General features: G+C 52.1%; 1 protein-coding gene across 5 annotated transcripts in view; it reads right to left on the bottom strand.

Annotated features, from left to right (window-relative positions):
- HTT (huntingtin) overlaps nt 1–18,260 on the bottom strand; it is a 166,441-nt gene that overhangs the window by 69,222 nt on the left and 78,959 nt on the right. For all 5 annotated transcript variants that reach the window (XR_011386170.1, XR_011386171.1, XM_070067983.1 and 2 more), the window contains exons 23-31: nt 17,695–17,815; nt 13,825–13,901; nt 12,740–12,891; nt 11,643–11,845; nt 9,367–9,493; nt 7,956–8,083; nt 5,024–5,134; nt 2,624–2,701; nt 1,591–1,814 (exon numbers count right to left, since the gene is read on the bottom strand). Coding sequence is in view for 3 of the 5 variants with exons in the window: in XM_070067983.1 (XP_069924084.1) it covers nt 1,591–1,814; nt 2,624–2,701; nt 5,024–5,134; nt 7,956–8,083; nt 9,367–9,493; nt 11,643–11,845; nt 12,740–12,891; nt 13,825–13,901; nt 17,695–17,815 (1,221 nt within the window). In the remaining 2 variants the exon portion in view is untranslated. The remainder of the gene's footprint in view (nt 1–1,590; nt 1,815–2,623; nt 2,702–5,023; nt 5,135–7,955; nt 8,084–9,366; nt 9,494–11,642; nt 11,846–12,739; nt 12,892–13,824; nt 13,902–17,694; nt 17,816–18,260) is intronic.

Here is an 18,260-nt window from a genome sequence, read left to right as displayed (position 1 = left end):
CTCCAGCAGGACGTGAGGGAAAGGTGCAGGAATTTGGAAGACCTCCCTTGACACTCTTAGGGATAAAGACTTTCTTTACACAGGGGTGGGTATTTGGTGTAGTGGTTAAGATACCACTTGGAACCCCACAACCCGTATCCGAGGGCCTGGAATTGAGTCTTGGCTCCACTCCAGACACCAGCTCCCTCCTAATGTGTGCCCAGCGAGGCAGCTGGGGTGACTCAGGTAGCTGGGTTCCTGCCATCCATCTGGGAGACCTGTCTGAGTTCTGGCTCCTGATCCTGTCCTGGCCCAGCTGCTCTGTTATGGGCATCTGGGGAATGAACCAGAAGATGGGAGATCTCTGTCTCTTTGCCTTTCAAATAAATAAGATAAACAGAAATTATTTTTAAAATGTACAGCAACTATGTCCTTTTCTTTTGAAGAAATACATTTTAAATTAAAAGACGTAACACGCATACATGCACCTGCTTATTTACTGATGCCCCACGTGATCACATTTTTTTTCTTTTTCTTTTTTTTTAAGATTTACTTTTATTTATTTGAAAGTCAGAGTTACACAGAGAGAGGAGAGGCAGAGAGTGAGAGGTCTTCTATCCGATGGTTCACTCCACAACTGGCCACAACGGCTGGAGCTGTGCCGATCTGAAGCCAGGAGCCAGGAGCTTCTTCCAGGTCTCCCATGCGTGTGCAGGGGCCCAAGGATTTGGGCCATCCTCCACTGCTTTCCCAGGCCATAGCAGAGAGCTGGATCGGAAGTGGAACGGCCGGGTCTCGGACTGGCGCCCATATGGGATGGTGGCACTGCAGGTGGTGGCTTCACCTGCTACGCCACAGCACCGGCCCCCATGTTACACTTTTAGGTAGACGTGTTTCTGAATTGCGGACATGAAGTAAGTATATCACCACCATAAAGCCTAGGACACGAGCATTTTCTTTGATTCGTGACTCTAGGGTTTTAGTTGTGGCTGTTTGATCACATTCATGAAAGAAATTCTGTTACTACACAGCATAGCAAATGAAATACCCGACAATAATTACGGTAATTTAAGAAACACCTACAGAGGTCTGTGTATCAAAAACACTAACAAAGATTTAAGTGAAAAAATACCTTAAGCCATAAAGTTTAGAAAACAACCAAGCAATACCCAAGACTCTTATACCTGCAGATCTCTCTAACTAGCATTACTGCGCCATGTTGAAGCGGCTTTTTCACATTACAGACCTGAAAAGCATCACCAACATGTAACACGTCACCACACAGGGAAGCAGCACTGATAAGCACGTGAGGATCAGCACAAGCTCCCGGGGCGTGAGGACACTCCATGGTGCCGCCTGGTCTGCCGGCACAGAGTGGGGGTGGACAGCCGCTGAGGACTCCCCGCTCCCTCTGAGCTGGGACGGTCCCCCAAAGCCCAGCCCCTGGCTGTGCCCGCCTCGTCCAGGCACCCACCCTGCCTCCCGAGTTCTCTGAGCACAGTCCATGACCGGAACACACCAGCGAGCTCCTCTGGACTTCCCCCTCCTTCCCAAGTACCCTGCTCGCTCATCTGCGAGTCTCCCAGCACGACGCTCCCCCGCGACCTTTACCCTGACGTGTCATGCTCCTGCTCCGCCTGCACCATGTTCCGCAGGCTGGCGTCAGCTAAGGCTTGCGTGAAGTGGGTGTAGGGGGCCATGAAGCAGTAGTGATACAAGCCCGGCCGCACGCTGGAGGAGCCAAGGCGCTGTGCTCGGCCTTGAGACTTGCTGGGGTTGGAAGATACGCCATCAAACTGGGAGGCCAAGTTCGTCCCAAAGAGAGTCTTCAACAGCTAGGGCGATAAAGAGTGGACAGTCAATATGTGACTTCATGTCGCTCGAGCGGTATCTGGAGCTGCTGCCCAGCTACCAAGTCCATCAGTGAGTGGGTGTGTCAGCACAGACACAGCACGTGATATTTTCACTAGGACTGCTGTGAACAAGTAACTCGGCTAGAAGCGCTGCACAAACCCGAGATCAATCTTGGGTTTCTCTGTGGCACTCAATGAGACTGGTTTGCTTTTTTTTTTTTCCTTTTTATTCATTTGAAAGGCAGAGTCAGAGGGAGAGAGACAGAGAGAGAGAGAGGAAGGGAGAAACAGATATATAAATTAAAAAGAGAGATTTTCCATCCTCTGGTTCACTCCCAAAAAATTGCCACAATAGCCAGGGCTGGGCCAGGCCAAAGCCAGGAGCCAGGAGACTCCTCCAGGTCTCCCACAAGCAAGCAGAGGCCCAGCACTTGGGCCATCCTCCTTTGCTTTCCCAGGAAGTGGAGCAGCCAGGACTCAAACCAGCACCCACATGGGATCCAGGATTGCAGACAGTGGCTTAACCTGCTATGCCGCAGCACCAGCCCTGAAACTGACAGTTCTAAACAAACCCCAGAGGGACAGGAAGACAACGGTTAAGCAGCAAGGACCCAGTGAGCGTTGAAACATCCTCTGCTCTCCACAGCGATGGATTTCACCCTCACTTGGCCCCATCATGGAAAGACCAAGACAGACAGTTCAGACCACCCAGCTCTTTCTCCTGACCACACCGCCAGCACCAGCTGCTGAAGCCAAGCAGTGTTTCCCGCTAAGCCTGCGGGTGTTCTTACCTGCTGGACACAGACTGTCGCCATCGTCGGTTCTCGACTGAAGCAGGATTTCAGGTATCCAAGGATCTCTTCCACACACTGTGCAAATAATGGCAGGACACTCAGTGACTCACAGATGATCCACTACCCTGTGTATCTCAACCAGAAACCAGACACAAGACAGCTTCCATGTGTACTCGCCAAACATCAAAGACAATCAGAGCAAGGGTTTCAATTTGCCACTTTCAACAGTCAATAAAAAAATCTTAAAACGCAAGGATTCCTGGGTGTGGGTACCCCTTCTCTCACTCATGCACTCAATACATAGTGACTGGGTGTGTACTCTCCACCACGCATCCAGGCCTGTCTTCAGGGGGAACAGAGTGTGAAGAGCAGTGAAAAGCCCTGAGTTCATGGAGATGTAAAGAACACAACACACAACGCATGCGCACAGGATGCGGTATGACTCAGTTCTACAAGTCCGGCGCAGCAGTCCACAAGAATGACCACAACGACTACCTTCGGGTCACTATTCTCAGTTATTTTTCCATGGTCAGAAATGAAGTTCCCAGCACCCAGTACCTTTCTGAAGGCTGAAGACGGAAGGAGAAGCTAACCCTCCATCTACAAAACCACCCATCCACAACTCTGAATCAGCAGCAGGCTGCCCACTGCCCAACTATCCATGAGTCACTGTTTATTGCTAACTGCTGGAAGCAGACAACATAAGCCTGGAAGTGCCTCCCTATTCATCTGTGTGATGTAATCTCCTGTGCTAAAAAACAGACTTTTGTTGGTTACAAATAACTAATAAATGATAACTGAACAATCATAACTAGAACTTCTGAGTCACAATTTGTCTAAGGGCCAGCGCTGTGGTGTAGCAGGTAAAGCCGCTGCCTGCAGTGCTAGTATCCCATATGGGCACCGGTTCAAGACCAGGTTGCTCCACTTCCAAACCAGCTCTCTGTTATGGCCTGCGAAGGCCACAGAAGATGGCCCAAGTGCTTTGGCCCCTGCACCCAAGTGGGAGACTCAGAAGCAGCTCCTGGCTCCTGGTTTTCGATTGGCACAGCTCTTGCCATTGTAGGCATTTGGGGAGTGAACCAGCAGATAGAAGACCTGTCTCCCTCTTTCTGTCTCTATATAACCTTGCCATTCAAATAAATAAAAATCTTTAATAAAAAAAATCTGTCTAACAAAGCACTATGTCTCTTGATACACAGGTAGGGAATGCTCGGTGCGCTAGAAGCTAAACTGAATCCTGAAAACAGGGACAAAAGGGTGAAGTTTGGGGCCTTCTGAGAGCTACAGAGCAGTAGGGAACCATGGCCCTGCTGCAAATATTAGTATCCAAAAAAACACAGAAATACTTCCACTGCTACCCAAAGTGGGGAGAGAAAGACCGGACGTGCCCTCCTGCCTGGGGACTCAGGGGGACACAAAGCCACAGTTCAGCAGAGAAGAGCTGAAACGCTGTGGCTTTAAGCTGGGCCCTGCCATGAACTCATCTGGCCCTGAGAATTCGTATCCCTCGAAATCCTGGTATGAAATGGGCTGACAGCAGCTCCCTCACAGACAGCATGGCCCTGACACAACCGACACGCGCCATGCACTCAACCAGTGTTCACTCACTGCTGTGGTCCCCCAGGCACGGCCGCACGCACTGAAGACACAGAAATCAAGTAAGCAAATGGCACGCTGATGCTGCCATGGGTCCTGGGAGCCTCGACAGGACGGGCGGGAAGGCCCTGCATAAGCTCCGCTCTGAGGGGACGGGTGTACACAACACAGCCACTAGGTATGACGTGTGCATCCACTAACGTGTCTTATGGCAGAACGCACAAGGGAAACTAGGAAAACCTCTGTGCATCAAGATAAGGACAAAAGTCTAGAGATGAAAACAAGCAAACTTCAAAAGATCCACCTGTTTGGAAGGGGCAGTGACCTGTAACTCACCTTGAAATGGTGTGTCCTGCACACACACTTGTTAACACGTATTTATACACAATAAAGCATGTCTAGCGAAACTCTAGCAATTAAAAAACGCACAGCATTGTCCTAACTTTGCTGTTAAAGCACTTTCATTATGGAACAGGAGCAGGGCGGGAGGTTACTGCACTTAGAAGCAAAGAACAAGCCACACACACTCATGGAACCTGATTTGTCCCTTTCACTGGAAAAGATCGATTAAGAAAATAAAGGACATTTTTAAACCCACAAATTATCTACAATAAACTGGGTCTAAGCTAATGTATGGCAACAAACTAACAAACAGGATACAAACAGAACCTTCCCTCGCGGGGCGCGTGGCCAGGCCGCAGGACAGGAGATGGGACTGGCAGTGTTCCCAATCTGCTGCTGCTCCCTGCACCTTCCTAGAGAGCCCGGGCCAGCTCCAGAGGCAGACGAAGCACAGACCTTCCCGATGTCCTGAAGTGTGGCCAGCTCCAGGAGCTGCGAGAGGACGTCCAAGGCGGAGCGCAGGAACCCCCCGAACTTCTCCGAGCTGTTCTGCAGGTCCAGGGTCACCTTGGGAAGGGACGAGACAGCACTCGGTTACGGCGCTGCGACATGCTGGCTATCTCAGCGGAGGCTGCGCGGCTGCACACTCACTACTGGGAAAGGAGATTCTCCTTGTAGCTATCCAGATACCGTTATGTTCAAAGGCTTCGAGCAAGGTGCTGATAGGTGGAATATTAACAAACCGAAAATCCTAATCTCACACATACCAGGATCCCTAGGGGAAGCCATTATCAAATTCAGATCCATTGTTCAGTGTGGCTACAACAACATGTTAACTCTGTCTTATTAATAGTCTAAGGGACTCAGTGTAACTAAACTATGCGGCAATCCCCTTATGTTACAGACTCTAAGAACGGGTCAGAACCACAGACATAATGTACAAGAACAAAGGTGAAAATAAAACATTGGGAAAAGCATGCCGGCAGATAGAAAAGTCTGCTCCGTGAACTTCAGTCTAACTCCCTGTGAGGAGAGCACACATGCTCTGAGCAGAGGCAAAGGAAGCAAGTGGGAGACAGACATAGAGGATGCAAGTGTATATGGATCTGAGCCATGGCTGCACCACAGTCAACCTGCGTGTGCCCAACAGGCCTGGGGAGAGCACAGGCACCCAGCAGGGAGACAACAGGGGACGCCAGGTGCGGGTGAGGGGTGACATCACACAGGGATCAAGAGCCCAGGGAGAGGGGCTCCCCACTGGCCAGCACAGCAATCCCTCCTTCTCAGAGAAGACAGGATGCCTCCAGCGTGCAGCGCCCCTGGAAGGCCTGTCTCCCATCTTGGTAGGACAGCCCTGGCATGACAGGCGCGGCACAAGTCCTGAGGAGACCTGGAAATCAAAGAAGCCAGCAGGCAGGCGCTACGCGCACATGGGAGGAAGAGCCGCGCAGCAGCTCGCACAGGGGAGAGGAACGGAGCAGTGCCAACAGCCGCGCGGCAGCTCACGAGCTGGACAGGCAAAGGGTGCAGAACACGGGCATCGAGAGCTTCTAGGAGGCTGGCACGCTGAGGCAGGACAATGACAGACGCGACAGACACTCTGGGAGCACAGGAAGGGGGCCAGAACTGAAGACGCGGTGAGCTGGGAACAGAGAAGAGACGCCTTCGCTAAGGGGCACCTTCTGCTTTGGGAATGAGAATGCGAGGAACAGGCAGGTAAACTGAGGCCCCAAAGCTTTTGTAAAGTGAGTTGAAGATTTTTATCCTTCATAATTACCGAAAGCCTTCAGAAAGAAGCCATATGAGGCTTACAACTTTGTTTTTTAATGAGAAGTATCTTTTAATAACAAAACAGACGAGGAGCAGGTGTTGTGGCTCAGTGGGTTAGGCAGCGGCTTGGAGCACCACATCTCATATTGGAATGCGCCAGCCTGGGTCCCGGCTGCTCCACTTCTGATGCAGCTCCCTGCTAATGTGCCTGGGAAGGCAGCAGAAATGGCCCAAGAACTTGGATGCCTGCCACCCACGTGGGAGATCAGAATGGAGTTCTAGGCTCCTGGTTTCAGCTTGGTCCAGTCTCAGCTGTTGCAGCCATTTGGGGAGTGAACCAGTATATAGAAGACCCTCTGTCACTCTGTTTTTCAAAGCAAATCAATCAATCAAAAACAACAACAGAATATCTAGAGACTTATCTATCAAGAAATGTGCAAAATCTATATGAAATGATTTTTTTTTTTTGAAGATTTATTTATTGGCTGGCGCTGCGGCTCACTAGGCTAATCCTCCACCTGCGGCACCAGCACCCCAGGTTCTAGTCCCAGTTGGGGCGCCAGATTCTGTCCTGGTTGCCCGTCTTCCAGTCCAGCTCTCTGCTGTGGGCTGGGAGTGCCGTGGAGGATGGACCAGGTCCTTGGGCCCTGCACCCCATGGGAGACCAGGAGGAAGCACCTGCTCCTGGCTTTGGATTGGCACAGCGCGCCGGCCACAATGTGCCAGCCATAGCAGCTACTTGGGGGGTGAACCAATGGAAGGAAGACCTTTCTCTCTGTCTCTCTCTCACTGTCTGACTCTGCCTTTCAAAAAAAAAGAAAAAAAAAGATTTATTTATTTATTTGAAAGGCAGAGTTACAGAGAGGCAGAGGCAGAGAGAGAGAAAGAGAGAGAGGGAGAGGTCTCCCATCTGCTGGTTCACTCTCCAAACGGCCAGAGCTACACGGATCCGAAGCCAGGAGCCAGGAGCTTCCCACGCAGGTGCAGGGGCCCAAGGACTTGGCCATCTTCCACTGCTTTCCCAGGCCACAGCAGAGAGCTGGATTTGAAGTGGAGCAGCTTGGGCTTGAATCAGCACAGTATGGAATGTCAGCACCATAGGCGGCAGCTTTACCCACCATGACACATTACCTGCTCCTACATGAAATTTTTAAAATTCTTTTAAAAGACTTTTCCAATTTCATGCGCTTCTGAGGTAATAAAAGGAGTTTCGAACAAACAGACAAGCCTCCCACGCGGGGACCAAGAGCCCAAGAAGGACAACGGAAAAGCCGACTCAGCATCCAGGACACCAGCTCTCCCTAATTCAACCCCCAAGTCCCACCGTACGTCCCAGTGCCTCTCGGAAAGTAAGGTTCTCTTGGATAGCCCAAACGCAACACCTATACGCCATGAAAGAGAAAATTTCTCTAATAGGAAAGCTCAAAATATGTTTTTTGACACAAGCTACAAAACTAAACAACACACTTGAGAAAACTAATGGTAACTCCCATCCTTAAAGCTACCTTATTCAAAGGTGTGTGTGCCTATGCACACGTGCATTGCAGCCTGCAAATCCCAAGACAACACCAGCAGTCCATTAGCACGCTTCTGCGCAGTGCACACAGCTGAGGCGTACCTTGTAGTTGGCGTGAGTGGCTTTCAGGACATCGTGTAATTTGAGGTACGAAGGAAGGTGACAGAAGCTCCCCAGGGACGAGGACTTGCTTGTGGTGACGGGCCCTGGGGGATCTGATTGTCTAGAGGCTTAAAAAACACACACAAAGTTAACTTTCAGATCAAAGTAAAACTTGCCAAGTTTAAAAGTGATTACTGACAACAACAATTTTGAAAAGTCTTTCTCCTGGGGCCGGCGCAGTGGCACAGTGGGTTAAAGCCCTGGCCTGAAGCGCTGGCATCCCATGTGGGCACCGGATTGAGTCCTGGCTGCTCCTCTTCCAATCCAGCTCTCTGCTGTTGCCTGGGAAAGCAGTAGAAGGTGGCCCAAGTCCTCGGGCCCCTGCACCCATGTGGGAGACCTGGAGGAGGCTCCTGGCTCCTGATCGGAGCAGCTCCGGCCGTTGCAGCCATCTGGAGAGTGAACCAGCAGATGGAAGACTTTTCTCTCTGTCTCTGCCTGTCTCTGTAACTCTGTCTTTCAATTAATTAAAAAATAAATCTTAAAAAAAAGTCTTTCTCCTGACTTCCTAATTAGAAGTAATTAGAAATTGACTAAGAAATGTCAGTAGGAACTGAGAACCCATGGAGGACAGGGCGTTCCAGAGAACTTAGGAATAAAAGCAGAGCAGGGCCAGCTTTGTAGCTCAGTGGGTTAAGCCAACACCTGTGACACCAGCACCCAACAGGAGCACCAGGTCAAGTCCCAGCTGCCCCACTTCCAATCCTGCTACTGCAACTGAAAAAGCAGCAAAAGTTGGCTCAAGTGTTTGGTCCCCTGCCAAACAGAAAAGCAGGGGAGGCCTGCATGGAGTGTCTGCTTCCTGGCTTTGGCCTGGCCCAGCCCTGGCCTTTGGAGCCATCCAAGTTACTCTTTCAAGTAAATAAAATAAATCTTGCAAAAAAAAAAAAAAAGAACGAGCAATCCAGGTACGGCTTAGGCATCTGTTTTCACGTTTGCTCTGAAGCCTCAGTGCCACGTTGTCCTCTGTGCTGGTTCGCTCCCCAAATGTGCTGCTGCAGCTGGGCCAATATGACCCAGGAGCCAGGAGCTTCTTCCAGGTGCAGGGGCCCAAGCACTTGGGCCATCTTCCACTGCGCTTTCCCAGGCCATAGCAGAGAGCTGGATCAGAAGAGGAGCAGCCAGGACACAAACGGGAGCCCGTTCGGGATGCCAGCACCACAGACAGAGGCTTAGCTCACAACACAACACCGAACCCAGTAGTTAGTTATTAATATCTGCAACACCCAGGAAAATCCCTGCTGTGCATTTTATTTCCAAAAAATGTCAAGCCATCCTATCGACACTGGCAGGGATGTGAGTGCAAACCCGCCCCCTCCACGAGACAGCGCCCTCCGGCCCCACCTCCTACCTGCGCCGGCCTCACCGCCCTTCCTGGGACTCAAGGGAGCGGAGGCTTGTTCTCCTGGTTCTTTCTCTTTTCCTTTCCGCCGGATGGGACTCAGCGAAGGGGGGTTTGTTAGGGAAGGCAAGGCTGCCTGAAACAGAAGGCACACAGGTGGGCAGCAGTCACCCAGAAACAGAACTGCAGGACCCGGCGTCACCACGTCCTGAGGGAGTCGCCCACACAACTCAGTCTGTTCTTTAAACCCACATTTTAAAGGCTCAGAAACTGTGCAAATATTACGTATTGTTAGTCAGTGACAACTGTACACATCAGGATGAACCAGAACTTCCTCGGAGGTTCAGAGTGAATGGGCTAGAAATGCAGGAAGCCCACAGAGTTAGCAGGGCCTGAAGCCACTGGAGCCCCAGGCCTGTCCCCTCAATGGCAAGGAATCATGGGAGCCACAGCACCATCCCACAGCCGCAGGTGCAAAGCAGAATTTCAAACTCCAATTTTCAAACATGGAAGCAGACTCAGGGCTGAAGTGACGGCTGGGAAGCAGTAAAGCCAGAGGTCGACAGCCCCAGTGCACCCAAGACACCCACACATTCCTCCAGACCCACAGCATGCGAGGGGCTGGCTGCTGAGGCCCTCACGCTGCAGCACACTGCAGGACCAGTCAGTGATGAGGCGGCGCAGACAGGGGCTACAGACCCCAGCTCTGCCGCTCACGCCCTGCCTCCTCTATGAAAGTGCCTGCTCAAGGCTCAGTGTCCGTGTTCCCCAATTCACTCTCAAGATCCTGGCCCCCAACAGCTGCCGGCCTCGGGGGACAGGGTGTTCCGGAGAACTCAGGCCATGAGGGTGGAGAACTTGGGAATGGGATTAGCTCCATTATAAAGAGAAACAAAACACAACTCCCTCGCCCTCCTGCCACCTGAGGATACAGCAAGACGCTTCCCCGAGAACCTGGACCTGCAGCACTGAGACCGCCTGGCACAACGAGAAATAAATTTCCATTGTTTCGAAGTCACCTGGGCCACGGCCTTCTGTGACAGCAGCCTACACCTCTGAGCCTGGTCTGTAAAATGGGCACAGTGAGATAAATGCTGCACCAGAGAAGGGTGTGTGTGCACACGCAGGTGCCCGTGTGCGCTGCGCATGCACGTTTCTGTAAGCATCTGGCTGGGAAGCACAGGGGTCGCGCGTGCAAATGCTCCGTTCCCAGCCTGGCAGAACAGGACGGATGCTGAGTCCACTGGCCTGCTGGGCTACGGTTCCAAAGCCACTGAGACAGGGGGCAGCCCTGACTCCCTCAAGCTGCCCTGTCCAATAATGAGCCACTATCCACAGGTGGCCAGTTGAATCTAATGAAAACTGAGCAAAGGGAAGTCAGTTCCTGCGTCACACCAGCCACATTTCAGGAGCCCAGTGGCCACTGTACCGGCTGGTGTAGACAGGGAGCATTTTCACTCCTGCAGACACTGCTGCTGGGTGGCACTGGCCCAAAGCGCAGAGGGCCAGCACAGAGCACGTGTGAGGAGAAAGCGAGCCAGGACAGAGGTAGGAAAGAGCACTCCCGATGGGGGTGGTGCCACTGAGAGCAGCTGTGGAAGGACAGCTGAGCTCTGAGCACACATCTGCGGGGGAAGACCTGCTGCGGGTGTGGCGGCAGAAATCATGCCGGCAGGGCTTAGAGACAGATGGCCGAGGCACGGACAGAGTCTGGCAGCTCAGGGCCAAGAAGCCTCCCAGAGAAGTTCCTCCGAGGGCAGTGGGAAGCTCTGGGCTTCAGGCCGGGAGGCAGAGCCACTTCGCTGGAGTTTGCGGTAAGGGAGCGAGGAGACTGAGCAGTGGCAGCAGAGTGGCGCTGGAGGCACGTCTCCATGACAGAGACGTGGGAAAGGATCAGCAACTTCTACACCCACACGAATAAAAGGGAGCCCACCTACGCTATCTCCACTGTGCTCTGAAGGGGCTTTTTACGGACCTGCACTTCACAGAAAAGCACAAGTTTGCCAACATTTACGGAGAGAGCAAATGAGGTATGTAAGCCAGCAACTTCCATTGGGAGCCTTGTTGGCTAAAGCTGAAAGCCGAAACATAAAGCTGCTATTTCCCTCTGAAGGGAAGATTCACAAGTAATACCAAAGAGACGATGAGTAGATGGTCAAGGTTTGATGCTAAATGCAAGTCCCGGTGTGAGCAATTCTGCTCACTGAAAGCAAAGATTAAGGAAGGGACGAGGGATCTCGGAGTCCGTATGAAAACGGCGGTTACCCTCACTGGCAAGACTCTACCTTGACTGCCGGCCCAGGCGCCACATCGTCCAGGACGTGAGCACAGATGTTGATCACCTTCAGCAGGTGGGAGAACAGCTGCTCCACCATGGGCACCAGGCTCCGGTCGCCCAGCGCTGGCCACACCTCCTCCTGCCTCGCGGCTGCAGAGCCGGCCTCTTCCTCGGAGGTCCAGGAACTTCTCAGAGACTTGGGAGCGCTGGCTGTGACAGGAGCACATGTGTCACACCCCCACCTCCCACCGTGCGGGCCAGTCACTCAGCTCACCACACCTGTCCCTGGCCTCCACGGCTACGCGCAGGTCAACATGAAACTGACGCTTCCCCTGCAAAACCGGTGTCCCCAGCTTCCCCGCATGTCACCACATGCTCCTGCCTGGGACGTGAAGTCACTCGCCCCAGGCCCTGCTGGCTCTGCCCCTTTGCTGCTTCGGTCTCTTCCGTTATCTGGATTGAGACCCTCTCTCCTGCCTCAACCTCCACACTAAGACCTAACTCTAACCAACTCTCCTACCGTCTCCTCCCCCCACATCCTGTCAGCTGTGTGGTCTTTCTACAAACCTCGCCAATGGCTTCCCAGGGCAAACAGAATCAGCCCAGGCGCAACAATGGAGACTCCCCATTCCATTCACGACACGTCCCCCACGACATCCAGTGTATTTACAGTTCCCCGAAGTCTACTGGCTGCCCACATCCCCAGGCGTTTCACGTGCCATGCCCTGTCTGGCGTGCCTTTCCCGCACGCCATGAACTAGACAACGTGCCAGTCTGCACTGCCACTGCGCTTTTGTCCACGTGCATGCCCCACCAATCCACCGTCACCTTGAGAAAGGGGCCCACACTTGACACTTTTCTTCAAGCCCAGGCCTGAGACACTACCTGAGATACGATACCCACTAAACCAAATTCAAAACGACCCCGCCCACGGTCAGCTGAATGGGAAAAAGGCGACTCTGAAATGGGCCGCACAGAACGCGTGCCTGCAGGCAGCACCCGAGATGCTGCTGGAGAAACAACTACCACCGGCACGGCCGCTGCCCGTGTTCCCTCCCGCGCTCGGCAGGCGGAGGAACCCGGAGTGCGCCGCGGCGCGTGTACCTGCCAGCAGGTTCCCAGCCACAATCAGAGCGTCCTGGTGGGCCGAGAGGTCCAGTGGGAACCAGGCAGACGACAGCAGCGTGAGGACCATGGTGGCCATGCCAACGGTGCAGCTCTTCCTGGACTCGTCGGCGGCACTCAGAGGGGGCACTCTGGAAGCAGACGTTCTCAAGGTCAAGTTACAGAAACGCTCCAGCGAGCAGGCTGTTCCCTCTTAGGAAGCCCGGAGAAGAGCGAGCCATACACATTCCATCCACTCAGACTGCCTCTACGGTCGTCAGTCAACTCACGTCTTCCCTGGCAATGACAGCTCTGAAAATCACTTGAGAAACGAGATCACACAGAACTGATTGAAAGTATTGGAACTGTTTTACTCTGCTGAAATTGTGACTGTCTTTCAGCTGAGTCTATGCTGGACCCATGGCCAGACACGCCGCTGCTCAGTCAGTACCTGCGCAAAGTAGGAAAGTGTTCCTTCTAAGCCAAACAGCGCAATCCACTTCAGGCAAACGTGAGCTGGCCATACAGCTGCACACACAAGAAACCCGCAGACTGCTCTCACACCTAGCTGGTCCTCAGTGTCCAGCACACAGAAGGAAAGCCTGCGCCTTCCTGGTGCAGGACACTGGACGTGGCTTCACAGGTGCCACCAGGCCATCGACTGGGTGAAAACGGTTTGCAAGCGAAAACTGGTGACAGAAGTGCAATGGTTCCTACGTGATACCTTCGTCACTCATCCTAATTCCCTACGACAGGTCACATCTGACTGTAAACCAAACAATCTTTCCAAATTCTAACACACAGGGAATAGTTCTGAAAAGTCTGCGCCAGCTATGAGACGTCCCTCCCACGGCCCTGCAGCTCACAGCCTCGCGTCACTCCCCAAGACCCGGCACTCCCTGGAATCTCAGTGCACCCCACGTCTGCCAACAGCACACACACATTCCGCAGCGCAGAGCAGAACCAGTATCCCGCCAGACAGTCCTCCAAACACCGAACTGATAAACGAGCAGGGGAGAAAAGGGAGAACGCTAACTGTCTGTAAGGCGTAGCCGTGCACAGCCACACGGTGAGGACACACGTACCCACAGTGCCAGCCTAAACTCCAGGTGCACACCGGAAAGGCCGCTGAAAGGAGACACAGAGCTTCACAGCATCCGAACTACAGAGGGAAGGAACGACAGAGTCACTCCCAAACCCCACAAAGCCGCGCTAAATTGAGCCTCTTCTTGCTCTTTATATATATATATATATAAATAATTTTTTTTTGACAGGCAGAGTGGACAGTGAGAGAGAGAGACAGAGAGAAAGGTCTTTCTTTTGCCGTTGGTTCACCCTCCAATGGCCACCACGGCCAGTGCGCTGCAGCCGGCGCACCGCACTGATCCGAAGCCAGGAGCCAGGTGCTTCTCCTGGTCTCCCATGGGCTGCAGGGCCCAAGGACTTGAGCCATCCTCCACTGCACTCCCTGGCCACAGCAGAGAGCTGGCCTGGAAGAGGGACAACCGGGACAGAATCCGGCGCCCCGACCGGGACTAGAACCCGGTGTGCCGGCACCGCAAGGTGGAGGATTAGCCTGTTGAGCTGCGGCGCTGGCCTCTTGCTCTTTATAAAAAGTACAATGAAAAGAAAACTGCGAACTGTGACTAATAACCACAGAGCAGCTGTCCTACAGCGGTGCAAATTCACACTTTAAAAACCCAGCCACAGGTGTAAGGAGCCCAATAAACAGAAGCCAGCGATGGTGCAGCTCCTCCTGCCTGGCGCCTCCTCCTGCCTGGTGTGTCCACTGCCCTGTGCCACCAGCTCTGCTGAAGCGGAAGGTTCTTCTGCCACTCTCCTCGCCTACCCACCCCAGTTTGGCCCCAAGCACCCTTAAGAGCTCAGCTTTAGGGGCCGGTGTGGTGGCGTACTGGTTCAAGTCCTGGCTGCTCCACTTCTGATCCAGCTCCCTGTTAATGCACCTGGGAAAGCAGCAGAGGATGGCCTAAGTCCTTGGGCCCCTGCCACCTGCATGGGAAACCCGGAGGAAGTTCCTGGCTCCTGGCTTCGGCATGGCTCAGCTCCGGCCATTACAGCCATCTGGGGAGGGATCCAGCAGATGGAAGACCTCTCTGTATCTCCCTCTCCCTCTCTCTCCATCTCTGTAACTCTGCCTTTCAAATAAAGAAATAAATCTTTAAAAACAACAACCGGCCAGCACCGTGGCTCACTAGGCTAATCCTCTGCCTTGCAGCGCCGGCACACCGGGTTCTAGTCCCGGTAGGGGCGCCAGATTCTGTCCTGGTTGCCCCTCTTCCAGGCCAGCTCTCTGCTGTGGCCAGGGAGTGCAGTGGAGGATGGCCCAAATGCTTGGGCCCTGCACCCCATGGGAGATCAGAATAAGTACCTGGCTCCTGCCATTGGAGGGTGAACCAACAGCAAAGGAAGACCTTTCTCTCTGTCTCTCTCTCTCACTGTCCGCTCTGTCAAAAAAAAAAAAAAAAAAAAAAAAAAACAGAAAAAAAACCTCAGCTGTAGCTCATCAGTGTTGATCTCTTTGGTCAGACGCCAAGAACGATCAGAGCAGGAATCTCGTATGTTTTTATATCCCAAGCCTAGAACTGTGCCTGACCCAGGTAGGCCACAATAAAAATAAACACATAGAATTTACAATTCCTTGAGCAAATTTAAGATTTGAGAGATGGTTATTGAAATATCAAACTCAGCCAGGAGGCCGGAGCTGTGGCATAGCAGGTTAAGGTAGTTGCCTGCAGTGCCAGCATTTCATATGGGTACCCGTTCTAGTCCCAGCTGCTCCACTTCTGATCCAGCTCCTTGCTGTGGCCTGGGAAAGCAGAAGAAGATGGCCCAGGTCCTTGGGCCCTTGTACCCACATGGAAGACCCGGAAGAAGCTCCTGGCTCAGGATCAGTGCATCTCCAGCCATTAAGGCCATTTGGGGAGTGAACCAGAGGATGGAAGACTGACCTCTCTTTCTCTCTCTGCTCTCTCTAACTCTGCCTTTCAAATAAATAAATAAATAAATCTTAAAAAAAAAAGACACCCAAATCTTAGTTATCTAACATGCAACTATTTCTTCTGTCACATACAATAAATGAAAAGGTTTCATTTGGCAACTAGAATCAGTACCACTTTTGTGTAATGTTCCATCATTCACAATCTGAAATTCATTTTGGCAATTTTCTGCCAGCAACTTTTCTGAGTATGTGAGGAATGTACTTATGCAAATATTATCTCACCTGCCCAAACACTCAGCCTTTTTTACTCATCTCTTCATAACCTTGAAAGTTCTCCAAAGCACCATATTAAGAGGTGCACAGTGGGGCCAGCACTATGGCGCAGTAGGTTAATCCTCCGCCTGCAGTGCCGGCATCCCATATGGGTGCCGGGTTCTAGTGCCGGCTGCTCCTCTTCTCATCCAGCTCTCTGCTGTGGCCTGGGAAAGCAGTGGAAGATGGCCCACGTGCTTGAGCCCCTGCACCCATGTAGGAGACCTGGAAGAAACTCGGCACCTGGCTTCAGACTGGCGCAGCTCCAGTCATTGTGGCCATTTGGGGAGTGAACCAACAGAAGGAAGACCCTTCCTTGTCTCTCCCTCACACTGTCTGTAAATCTACCTCTCAAATAAAAATAAATCAACTCTTTAAAAATAAAAAGAGTACAGTACACTATGATGTGTATGGAACTTAATCTGAACCAGAATCACTCTTGGATTCTGGAACATAATGGCTTTTTTCCAATTTCAGCATAACAAATAATGATGTAGTTAATTCTGCAAGAGGATTCAAAAAGTTCATGGAGAGGGAATTAAAAGATATGATACTCATACAAAAATGTCTGTTGGCAGTTCATACTTCTTTCCCTTACTATATTTTACAAGGTCTGAGTCAATGATACTAAAGGTATTTGTGGGGAGCAACTCGGACTAGACTAAGTTACTGGAATTAAGACTTATTCTATGCATCTGCTCTCCCACAATATGGCGCTGGGAGAGAAGAAAACAGCTTCTACACAGCTGCCTCCAGTTCAGCCAATAAACTGTAGGACTTGCTCCTGATTGGAGGAGAGCAGCGTGCTCGGCGTGTGGGCAGCCGAGTTGGGATTGGCAGAGGAGGACTATAAAGGAGGAGAGAGACGGCATGCACCAGGAACATCTAAGGGGAACATCTAAGGGGAACACCTGTGCAGCCCCCGAGAGAGCCGGCCGGCGGTGTGCCGCTCCCCTGCGGAAGTGGGGAAAGTGGCCAGGGGGAACCGCCCTTCCACGGAGGTGGAAGGGACAGTAGCCAACCCGGGAAGAACCAGCAGCAAACCCGGGGAGGGCCGAGCAGACAAAAGAACAGCGCAGGGTCCTGTGTCGTTCCTCCACGAAGAGGGGGAGCGACAGTATTTTGTTTTTCTGTTTTGTTTTTTGAAAAGCAAAGAAAGAGTGTTCGTATCCAATCCACTGGTTCACTCCTCAAAAGCCAAAACAGCTGGGGCTGGGCCAGACTGAAGCCCGAAGCCAGAAACCCAATGCAGGTCTCCCATTTGGGTGGCAGGGACCCAGTGACTTGAGCCATCACTGCTGCCACCCAGGGTCTACAGGAGGCAGGAGGCAGCAGCTGGAGCTGGGCAGGGAACCCAGGCAATCCAACGTGTGGCACGGCTAAATGCCCACACCAATATTGGAGGTATTTTAAATTTCTTACCAATTCAAATTATGGTAGTTTTTATTTTATGCATTTCTAAATTAGCTGAAATTTTAAAGACAAGTATGTATTACTTTAATACTCAAAAAACATCCATCTCCATTGATCTTGTAGGAATACGCCAAGATTCTGTTCCTCAAATGCTATTTCATGGGAGCCTCAGAGAGCAGGCACTCACGCCAGCATCCCCCCAGGGACTACCACACAGCCACCAGAATGTCTACTGAAACTCACTTCCCAAGACCGACTGAGCAACACGTACTGTGAGTGCCCGCGTGGTCGACGTGATGAGCGCGTGAGAGACCGCGGCGATGACCCTCGAGAGGTTATTCTCCGTAGTGACGTCGGTTATGCTTGGCAGTAAGCTGTAGCCCCTGTATACTCTAAAAGAAAAGCATGGAGACAACATCTTCTATAGGACCGTATGACATTTTAAAAGGCCAAAAGGCATTCCAAGTTTAAGAGTACAAGCTAAAAGAAGTTAAAGCAGTCTCGAATTCTAAGTGAAAGAGAAACCAGAAGTGAATTCGGTCTCTACTCTGTAAAGGGGCTGGCTTTACCGCTTCCCGCCTTGCGCTGCCCCAGTGGGGTCTCGCTCTCCTCCCAGACTCACCAGTTCTTCAAGCTTTAAGCTAAAAGGACGCCTGGAAACTCGCCTGACTCCAAGATGAAAGCGAGCCCCTCCTGCGCTCCCGAGTGCACACAGTGCCACGTGGTATTCCAACCCTGCGTCACCTTCTATCGCCAGCATGATCATACACAGATTCTGTTCCCCACTGTCTAAAGGACGCCCACGGGGAGCTCACTCTTGGTTCACTTTTGTGCCCA

Source organism: Oryctolagus cuniculus, chromosome 2 (assembly GCF_964237555.1).
Source record: "Oryctolagus cuniculus chromosome 2, mOryCun1.1, whole genome shotgun sequence".
NCBI lineage: Eukaryota > Metazoa > Chordata > Mammalia > Lagomorpha > Leporidae > Oryctolagus > Oryctolagus cuniculus.
The sequence above is the reverse complement of the archived record's forward strand: the minus strand, read 5'-3'. Positions and strand labels throughout refer to the sequence as shown.